We start from the raw sequence: 11,034 nt of genomic DNA on the forward strand, positions 1-11,034 counted from the left end.
AACCTGTCCTCAACTCTTTACTATTAATTATACTCCTTTCAATCTAAGATACCATGGCTAACCTTTGGACCTTGGTTTCAACATCTTCCCTTTCTATCACAACAAAATGTGAAATTTAGAATACTGCCAGGAAAGTGGAATCAGACAAACCATGAAAAAAGAGTCATTAGAATATGTAGGGAGCCATTTTACAATCCTGGCTCTTATCTTCAAGTAAGACAGTCTGGCTCTTCTCAAACAGGGGCTTACTTAAAATTCCCATAACAAGGTTGCCATTACTGACCTTACTGACCTTACTGTTCTGCCATTGTTTACACTAATCGATACCTGTGCCTGACATGATAAATGGACATGTCACAATCTATGATTGACTACTGCTTGTATGGGGGTCTGGGCATGTATACCATACCACTGCCTCCCAGCAGACAAGTATAAATGCTGTTGCTGCCAGTGGAATAAAGCTCTCTCCTCCTTCTTGCTGCTCTCTGGCTCTGCGTCTGTTCATTCGGCTGCGTCCCCTCCTCAACCCCACAAAGGGTCCTCCCTGCTGGACAGGACGGACCCCCACAAGAATAGATCTCCATATAGAATTTTCAATTTTTCCTTGCTGTGTACTTTACCTAACTTCCACAAGATATTATTTTCTTTCACAGGAAATAATTACTGGTAATTCCTACTTTGTGACATACCTGCAAACAATAAAACTTAAATAGTATGATAAACTCCTAGTATATAGCAGGAATTCAACATATTTGGTGAAGCAAAGTTGTTTACAAAATATACTACTTATTAAGGGTTTTCTTTCTAATATGAATTAGAAAAACAATAATGAATTTTTCAAAATATGATATATATACGGATATGTATCCATATATACACATAGACACATTTTTTACATCTATATATGTATAAATTCCAATTCTAAGATAATTTGCTGTGAATCTTTTTCTTTTTTTTCTTGGTGGGGGTGTTCTTCTGGTTTCAAGACATGATACTATCTTTCCCAGATTGCAATTATAAATAAATTGCAATAACTACAAACATTTGTCTCCTAACAAATGAAGAGAGACCTAAGAGTGCTGAATGGGTCCTGGTTATTTCTTAGCGGTTACTTCTTTCACCAAACACTCTTTCCTTCTTCTTGTTCTCCATCTCCCTCTCAACTTCATCCATCCATGCTCTCATGTGTATATGCATGTCAACCTGAGGCACTCGTTGCTCCCAAACTCTATTATTATTTGATGACTAAGTTTGAGGAGGATTAACTTATTACATGTGGGCTAAAAGAACAAATTGAATTTTAAATGAATCATTGTGAGTAAAAATGTGGTCAGGATGGGGTCGGGGTTCCTTGGTAGACACTTGGTTGGCCAAGTTGCCTCCCCATGCATAGGAGCAAAGAGATGGGGGAACCACAAATTGATGGTCATACACACCGTTTAATTTCAGAACCGAATAGCCTTTATACAAAATCTGAGGTAGTTTGAGGTGGAGGAATGAGCGTAGGTGTGATTGATCATTTACAGAGGTAAACCAATTTGACAGAGGCAGCTCTTATGGGGAGATTAACTCCAGGAGATGCTCTGTCTGTGACTACACTGAGAAATTCACTTAGGAGGCATAAGGTAGCTATGTTGCTTTTTGTCTTTCTCTTGCTGCTAATATATATTAAAACAATCAAGTTTACTTCTTATTATTATTTGTAGTTATTTGGATAAACACAGTAAGAAATATAGTTTCCCAAACTAAGTTCTCTGGCCTCCAGGGGCAAAGCAGGCTGGGCTTTTACCATAAACCCCAGATTAAGTCCTCTGTCGGGTTAAGCTTTCCTATCATCTGGGTCCTGTCCTACAGGTTATTACGGTCAGGACTGTGTTGTATGCTTTCTAGACTGTCCATTTTAGCCAGGATAGCTTTGTTGCTTATCTTTGGTTCATCCAGAGGTCCCAGATATTAGGAGCTTAGCAGTAAAGTCTTTTTGAATTTAGGCAAAGAACATTGCTCCATAGTAATATATGCAAAGGTTATAGGGGAAAGAGAAAAGCAAGTAATTCACTACAAATGCAAAGTCTAGAGTTACCAGAAGGTTGGACTTTGTCAGTATGCCCAGCCTGATTGGAGAATTCAGTAGCGAAAAGGAGACTTAAAGCACAAAGAAAATATTAAAGATAAACTTTGGCAATTAGGGGTGCTTGTAAGAGCACTGTAAGCTTCTTTGGGGTGAGGAAAGAGTCAATTTACTGATGAAGCTTAAAATACTTAGGGTAAGTATCCAACTCATTATACTATGTAGGATATTTGTGATTAATTAGCAATGGAAAATAAGCTTTTGGGAATAATGTTCCCTGGGATACTAGCATCTTACATCATAATGTTTGAAAAAGTTCCTATAGCAATAGGAAAACAGATCCACCCTCCTGTTATTCTATGGGATGAGTGCTTTAAAAGGGTATGCAAAGACTTATCACTAACTTGAAGTTCTCAAACAGGTAAGATATATATATATATATTTTAAAGAAAAGTATTATTACAGAAAAATCCAATATAATTCAAATATGTATTTAAATATATGCTGCTAATTTTTTTCTCATTTTCTCTAAGATAGGAAGAAATGAGTACTTTTTAAAAATTATTATATACTATTTACTATTTAAAATCCATTGAAATAATCTTTGCATGTGTTCATAAAACTTATTTCTATCATTTTCGTGCTATATATTTTCAATATCAAATTATTTTTATGAGAAAAGTAAGCATGTTCATTATTTTCTCTCATGTATATAGAACATTCATTAATTGTGAATATTTTTTCAGCTTGTAGTTTAATTTGATATCATACCAATCTTAGACAAAATTGAATTGTTGGTAAATTTAGTCTGTTTTTCATTCTTTTCCTTTTTTACTAAATTCTGCACAAAATTGTGTAGAATGAATCAAATGAATCTATGGATTTTTGTCTTAGCCATCTCTATATTTTCAGTTTTACACAGTGTTGTCACATTGTAAGCATTTAGAATGTATTTTGCTAGATTTATGTGAACTTATTGGAATGCAATATAAAGATTATTTTTGTAGGTTAGGAATGAGAAATGATTAGCGAAAAAGACATTTGACTTACCTTCTAGTTTCTCAACTGAAGCAAAAAATTTAAGACTAATTTTCTTCTGGAGTTGTGCAGATTAAATTCTGACATACTGAATAATTTCTCTGAAGATAGAATAGACTGGAGCGATAGCACAGCGGGTAGAGCGTTGGCCTTGCACACGGCCGACCCAGGTTTGATTCTTCTGTTCCTCTCTGAGAGCCCAGCAAGCTACCAAGAGTATCCAGCCCGCATAGCAGAGACTGGCAAGCTGCCCGTGGCATATTCGATATGCCAAAAACAGTAACAAGTCCCACAATGAAGATGTTACCGGTGCCGGCTTGAGCAAATTGATGAACAACGGGATGACAGTGCTACAGTGCTATGATAGAATATATCTCCATACTTTGAAAAGCTACCACTAATAATTAAAGTAATAGGTATTTCTTACCCATATCTACAAGTGAGATCAGGTCAGAAGTGAATGAAAAGAGCCCCAAAACATAGCTTAAGCAAATGTCTGTAAGAAGAAAATTAAATTACATGTCACCCTAATTTTTAAGTAAAGTAGAATCTTTTTTTTTTTTTTACCTTTTTGACAGTATTACTTTCTTTTTGTCCTAAGAGTCTCTTCTTGCTTTGTTTGTGTGTAGGCATTAAGATAAAACAAAAAGTTGAGGAGAGTTGGACTTTACAAATATGCAGAATAGGAAAAGAGAAAGTTCAAACCTTGAAACATTATTGAAATACCATGGCTTTAAAGTTATGGGTTTCTGGTTTGCCTGCTTTGTAACACACTGGAACAAAATCTGCTAGCATGCATGTCAAGTAAAGCAATCATTTGAACTCAACTGTTTTAATATATTTTAAAGTGATTTTTATTATGTGACAGTAGGATGCATTTTATTACACATTATACTTTACTTATTGTACTAAGGGTATTATAGTTGCTTTAGATGGCAAAATGGAAAAGTTCACAAATGCTTTTCATAGAAAGTAGCAAAACAAAATAAGTCCTAACTATGGGTATTAAAATGTAGAAAATATAGAAAAGGCTAATAAAGGTAAGAATACCTACTGAGATGAATTTCTGATGTATGTCAGCTTTTTCATCTTCAAGTATCAGCTTTAATGCACTACTTATCACAGTATAGGTTATTAGTTTTCATAAACCTAAAATGACAGGAAAGTATAAATTACAGTTAGTCATGTCTGAGATTTGAGTAAAAGCTAAATAACTTTTTGTATCAAGTTAGAAGAATCAAGGCAATGTGGATGCTAAACTCATGTAAGTTAAAAGCTACCATTCATGTCAAAGAAAAATAAGTTTAAAAAGAAACTTGGGAAAACTTAGGACAACTTCTACAAAGTATGGCATGTTTGGGTAAAACACAATAACTAGAGGGATACTAAAAGAAAAAAGTTAAGAGTGAGTTAGGAAGGTAGGTTTAGGGGACCTAAGAAAGAATCTTTTAGAAAAGCAAATCTCCTTGATGAAATAAAGGTGACCATTGATTAAATTATACATTAAATATTCTATGGATAATTATTCTGTCTGAATTTCTAGTTTAGTAAGAGAGAGGGCTAAATAGATATTAATACTCTACAAGGTATTGATATTATATTCTAGTCTTATGCAAAACCTGGTATTTACTCCCCAAATAGTCTCATATCTGAATGTTTAAGCTAAACTTCTGAATTGTAAAAGCCTAAACTATAGAGTAACAATATCCTATTTCATCTAATTACAAATAGAAGGTGTCCTTTAATTTTCAGAAAAGGAACTAATAGTGCTATTCTTTCAAGCCCCTGTTCTCCCTTGAACACAGAGCTCACTTGTTTGTCTCAATGTTTCTTTTGCCTATTTCCAATCTAGAGAAGCTTGTGTTCTCTCTTAAATATACAATCCCTCTTATCTTTCTATATAAATTTCAGTAAAACTTACATTGCTTCAGTCCCCTGCCCTCATCCCCCCCCAAAAAAAAAATAAAGAACTGGGAAAAATAATGCAAATAAGGTTATTTAAGATATTCTACCAGAGCATATTCACATATGTTCATTGGTATGTATTAAAAACTAAATATCCTGTGTACTTCAAAGTAATGTTATATTGGACCAGAGTGATAGTACAGCGGGTAAGTGCTTACCTTGTGCATGGCTGGCATGGTTCTATCCTCAGCACTCCTTATGGTTCTCTGAACCCCACCAAGAGTTATTTCTGAATTCAGAGTTAGGAGAAAACACTATACAAAGCATATCCCTCCAAAAAAAAACAAACAAGCAAACAAAAAGTAATGACAAAAATATTTATATTTTCTGAGAAGCATTTGGAGTAGGACTCTGTGAACTGGATCATATCATATAGTCACAAAATTATAATTTTCAATAAATGATATAATGGTAATATATTGAGTTAAGTTATTAATCAAGATATGCCTGGGGTGTAATTTTTAGTTTATATAGTAAACAGACAATTATATCATTGTATCTAAAGTGTCAAGTGATAAACCTTCCAAAAGTAGACCCAGGATTTGTTGAATATGTAAAGTTACTAAGTTAATATTATTAAAGAGGAAATGTATGTTAGTATTTATTAAATTGTAAGAGTAATCAAAACTCTGCTAAGCTCCAAAGGATGTAAATTGAAGTATATAAGAACTGTGCTATTCACCTGTTGATGTGAAAGTCAGTGACCACAGGGTGGCCATTAAAAACCCTTCAATGGATATTGAAGTGAATTATTAAGAAACTATGTACTTGGGGAGATAGTTCAGGGATCCAGTAGATTCTGGACATTCCATGACTACATAAAAATTGAGTAAAAGCTAAATAACTTCTTGTATCAAGTTCAGAAGAATTAAGGCAATGTGGATGCTAAACTCAGGTAAGTTAAAAGCTACCATTCATGTCGAAGAAAAATAATTTTAAAAAGAAACTTGGGAAAACTTAGAACACGTTCTACAAAGAATGGCAAGTTTGGGTAAAATACAATAATTAGAGGGATACTATAAAGAAAGAATTTAAGTGTGAGTTACAAAGGAAGTTTTAGGGGATCTAAAAAAGAATCTCTTAGAAAAGCAAATCTCTTTGATAAATAAAGGTGACTATTGATTAAATTATAGGCATCTTAGAGGGTCACAAGTTCCATTGCATGGTGAACTCCGCCTACCACCAGAGTGATCTGGTGGTCTTGGGCACTGCAGTGTCGTTTTATCAACCCCAGAAACCGGTTGACTGAGAACTACATAAAGTGCCTCCTGTATCTCCAAAAACTGCACAAGAGCCTCCCCAACAAAAGAAAAAAATTAAAATATTTGTAATGAACAATACTTAATTTTCTAAAGAAAGTTCATGAAATCACAACTGCTAATATGAAATGATTTCTGTTTTTGCAGGCAATCCACTGCATAATACATCTTATTATTTATGAAATCATGATATTGAAGAATAATGTGACTGAATTTATTCTGCTTGGTTTGACCCAGGATCCTGTTAAAAAGAAAATAGTTTTTGTCACTTTCTTATTTTTCTATTTGGGAACTTTGCTGGGAAACTTTCTGATTATAGCTACCATCAAGACCAGCAGAGCACTTGGGAGTCCCATGTACTTCTTCCTCTTCTACTTGTCCTTATCTGACACCTGCTTCTCTACTTCCATAGCCCCCAGAATGATTGTGGATTCACTTCGGAAGAATGCCACTATCTCTTTCAATGAGTGCATACTTCAAGTCTTTTCACTGCATTTCTTTGGCTGCCTGGAAATCTTCATCCTAATCATCATGGCTCTTGACCGCTATGTGGCCATCTGTAAGCCCCTGCACTACATGACCATCATGAATAGACAAGTGTGTAAAACACTGGTGGCGGTGGCCTGGGTGGGCTCCTGTGTGCATTCTCTAGCTCAGATTTTTCTGGCCTTGAGCTTGCCTTTCTGTGGTCCTAACGTGATTGATCACTTTGTATGTGACTTACAGCCCTTGTTGAATCTTGCCTGTGCTGACACATATATGGTCAATGTACTCTTGGTGTCCAATAGTGGGGCCATTTGTACAGTGAGTTTTGTCCTGCTGATGTGCTCCTATGTTGTCATTTTATATTCCTTAAGAAAGCACAGTGGTGAGGCGAAGAGAAAGGCTCTGTCCACCTGCATCTCCCATATCATGGTGGTTGTTTTGTTTTTTGGTCCATGCATTTTTATATACACTCGACCTGCAACAACTTACTCCATGGATAAGATGATATCTGTATTCTACACAATAGGAACCCCTTTGGTCAACCCTCTGATTTATACACTGAGAAATGCTGAAGTGCAAAATGCCATGAGGAAATTATGGAACAAGAAATTAGTCTCAGATAACAAATGGTGATTTCTGTAAAAGTCTGTTTGGATGTACCTTAGGATTTTGTAGGATAACATAGCCTCAGGTAGTTTAGGTTTATCTGGGTTGTTCCCATCACAGTGCTGCCATTCCTCTGAGTTTATTTGTACCTTCTTTCTTTGTGTTCTGTTGACTTGTAAATATTGTTTTTCTCTTCTCCTTGAGTCCTTTGTATAGTTTATTCAGAGCCATGTCCTTTTGTATGGACACAGGAAGACTTGTAGCAAATTTTAGGCTTTTGTACCCTAGGAGTCATTTGACTCTACATGATATTTTTGTCCTGGGCATCTGTTCTCTCAATCTAAGCCTCAGCTCCCCTTACTTCCTAGCACCTCCAAAAAACAGGAAGGACCCAGGGCAAGCAGTGAGTTATGTGTTACTCTGTTATAGAGATGGGCCTGGCCAAAGCGCCTAATGCTTAACTATAAGTTAAGAGCTTGGCCATGGACAAATGCTGTCATGATCCAAAAAGTAATAACTAGATTTGGACCCTGCTAGAGTTAGGAATGATTTATCTGGCCTGAGTGCTGTAGTCTGAATCTGTGGCAAGATGTTCCCAGGATAGCTGCCCTACAAGCCTCAATGTATCTTTTATTGTGTCCATATAAATATAACTAGTATTAAGATGTTAATGAGTTTTTGGACTGAGGAAAGAAGAAAAAACACCTTAAGAGGTATTTTGCCTTCTGGCAGTCAGGAAGGGCTTTGGAATGCCTCTAGGTGGTGTTTCCTTTGAACCTGCTGGGCCCTCAGGAAGGGCTTTCTTATGCTGATTTTGCTACCAGACTGTGTGTAGCCTAGAGGGCAAAGTGGAGCGAGACAAGTAGGGGGAGAGACTTGTGAAGGGAGAGCAGAATCCAGAGAGCAGGATGGAGAAATGAGGAGCTAGGAAGGAAGAGTGGGAGAGATGAGAGAGGAAAGATTGAATAAATGGTAACTAATCAGCAACCAGCTTGGTCCTCATTCCTTTACCTGCCCAAGGCCATTGACCTGCCCTGGGTGGGGGAAGCAGCGGGAGACAATGAGCACAGCTGCCTCCTGCCCCTTTTTGTGATTACACAGAATTTTATAGGGAATATGATTTTTCTTTGCTGTGAAGTTAAGTAGAATGCTTACACAGCATGAAGGTCCCCTGTGATAGGAAAATGGACAATGGAAACAAGCAGAGCTCTGAGTGGTGAGTCACTTTTTCATAGAAAGGACAGGACTAGGTACAAATAGCCTTGTAAGGAACATTGTCTTATATGTTGTTCACAGCAGTGCCTCTGCTTTTCTCGCCTGTCTAGTGTTTCTGTGACTTTTGTCAAGTGCCTCCAAGCCCTTATTCACAAGGATTTCTTTGTTATCTGTTTATACTTATGCTTTCACATGCTTAAATTCAGAATCTGGAATTTGCCCCACCAAATAAACATCATGTATAAAATGCCTAAATCTTAAAATGTTTGACTATGGAACTTCAACTTTGCTGTTTTCTAGCCTCATCAGAAAGTAGCAATTTGGGGCCAGCGTGATAGTTCAGCAGGTAGGTAGGCATTTGTCTTGCGTAGAGCAGACCCCAGTTCTATCTCCAGCATCATCTATGACCCCAAGCACTGCCAGTAGTACTTTCTGATATAATTTCTGACAATAACAGAGCCATGTGTAACCCCTACGCATTTCCAGGTATGAAATCACTCCCCCCTCCCCCCCAAAAAGAAAGTACCAGTTTCAAGAATTTTAGAATGTCTTGTTTTGAGGTGTAATATATGATTTAGGCAATCTAGTATCTGTTTTGAGTGGTTGTACTTCAAATTTATTTTGTATATTTTTCTGTATACATCTCAATAGATATAGCACAGTGAGAAATTACTACTTAGAAATTGAAATGTTTTATACATATATATGTGCCACCCGGACAGCCCTCGAGTGTACACGCCTATCGGCGTGCTTTAGGTTTTTACATATATGTATATTACAGTTTTAATAAAAATACATGTTGCTTCTGAAATGATCCTAAAATGTTTAATAAATAATATTTTCTTTGAAAAATTGCATTGGGAACACAATTCATGAATATATGTTTTATGGGTTCAATTTTACCCCTCTTCAAAATATGTTACCATATCACACTCACCATCAAAGTACAAAAATCTACCAGAATTGTCCACAGTCCACTGTACCCAGATTATATCTCTGTTCTCTTACCCACGTGGCACCAACTATTTTTTGTGGGCAGATCTCAAGAGTGTGTTTTTATTTGACTTTGTGTTCTGTCTTGGTTTGCTTCTTTACACCCCACATACCAATCAGATCACCCAGAATTTATCTTCATTATTTTGGCTTACTTAATTTAGCATGAAGTCCTCCCTACCAGTTCCACTCATGTTCCTTACAGAGGTATGATTTCATCTTTCCTTATGGCCCAGTTGAATTCAACTACATTCAACTTTTTAAAAAATACTGTTCTATAATGGGCTGGAGTGATAGAACAGAATGTATGCTATCTTTGCACCTTGCACCTGGTCGACCGGGGTTCGATTTCTCCACCCATTTAGGAGAGCCTGGCATGTTACCGACAGTATCCTGCCCCCAAGGCACAGCCTGACAAGCTATCTGTGGTGTATTCAAAATGCCATAAACAGTATCAAGTCTCACCATGGAGACGTTACTGGTGCCCGCTCAAGCCAATCAATGAACAACGAGACGATATGTTAAGGTCGAACAGACCTTGAGCAGATCTCTACCCAAAGAGGCGAGAAGGGAGGAATAAGACCAAGGAAACACTTTCTGCAAACTAACGAGGTTTATTCAAGCCAACATGCTGGGACCCTACAGATGCAAAGCTGAGGGCCCGAACCCAAAAACTCAAACAGATTTTGTACCATTTTGGAAAAAATCGGGGGAAATCGCACCTATTGGATCAAAGGGAATCACACATATTGGATCAAAGGGAATTACACCTATGCCACTTAATTTGCTAATCTCAACATTCTGTGACTGTTAATTGTTTCCTCAAAAATGTTTGCTTACAGTTCCTAGAGCAGTTTGTTGGCCCATTTGGTGACAGTTTCCTGCCCGCAGAAGGTCTCGAAAACATCTTTCAAAGCAGCCAAGCAGTTACAAAGGCAAATTTAACCCTTAACCTGCCCTCCTCTTCAGATAGTGCTACAGTGCTTCTTGTGAAAATGTAAATCCTCAAATTCTATATTAAATTTCAGTGCAAATATATAGTTTTTTCAGTTTGTGAATTTTAAGAATAATTTCTAACACTTTCATTCTTGCTCTTGCAAGGTTTTTCTTGTTGGACATTGTATGTAACAGCTTTAGTTGAAATGTTTTTGTTTTAAGACAAGGCCAATATGAAGATGGGGGTACATTGGAGTCAATTTAGGTGCCTCCAGAGATACATTCTACCTAATATATATGTCTAATGAACAGATTTTTAATATCGAGTCTCCATGGCATCTTTTGCCATGTTTCTGTAGCTAGATTATATATACATATATATACACGTGTATATATGTATATATACACATATATGGATGTTATACTGTTACAATGATTTTTTTTTACTTTATGACATTTTTTATTTAA

General features: G+C 36.5%; 1 protein-coding gene across 1 annotated transcript; it reads left to right on the forward strand.

The window, feature by feature from the left end:
• The first annotated feature begins 6,516 nt into the window (after positions 1–6,516).
• Positions 6,517–7,449, forward strand: LOC101544486 (olfactory receptor 4C11-like). The gene has a single exon (XM_004621611.2). The coding sequence runs from the start codon at positions 6,517–6,519 to the stop codon at positions 7,447–7,449; it is 933 nt and encodes a 310-aa protein (XP_004621668.2).
• The last annotated feature ends 3,585 nt before the right edge of the window (positions 7,450–11,034 follow it).

This window comes from Sorex araneus, chromosome 6, assembly GCF_027595985.1.
Source record: "Sorex araneus isolate mSorAra2 chromosome 6, mSorAra2.pri, whole genome shotgun sequence".
NCBI classification, from domain to species: Eukaryota; Metazoa; Chordata; class Mammalia; order Eulipotyphla; family Soricidae; genus Sorex; species Sorex araneus.

What these genes read in the sequence shown, in the direction of transcription:
- LOC101544486 (XM_004621611.2), top strand. Translation starts at nt 6,517, where the DNA reads ATGATATTGAAGAATAATGTGACTGAATTTATTCTGCTTGGTTTGACC.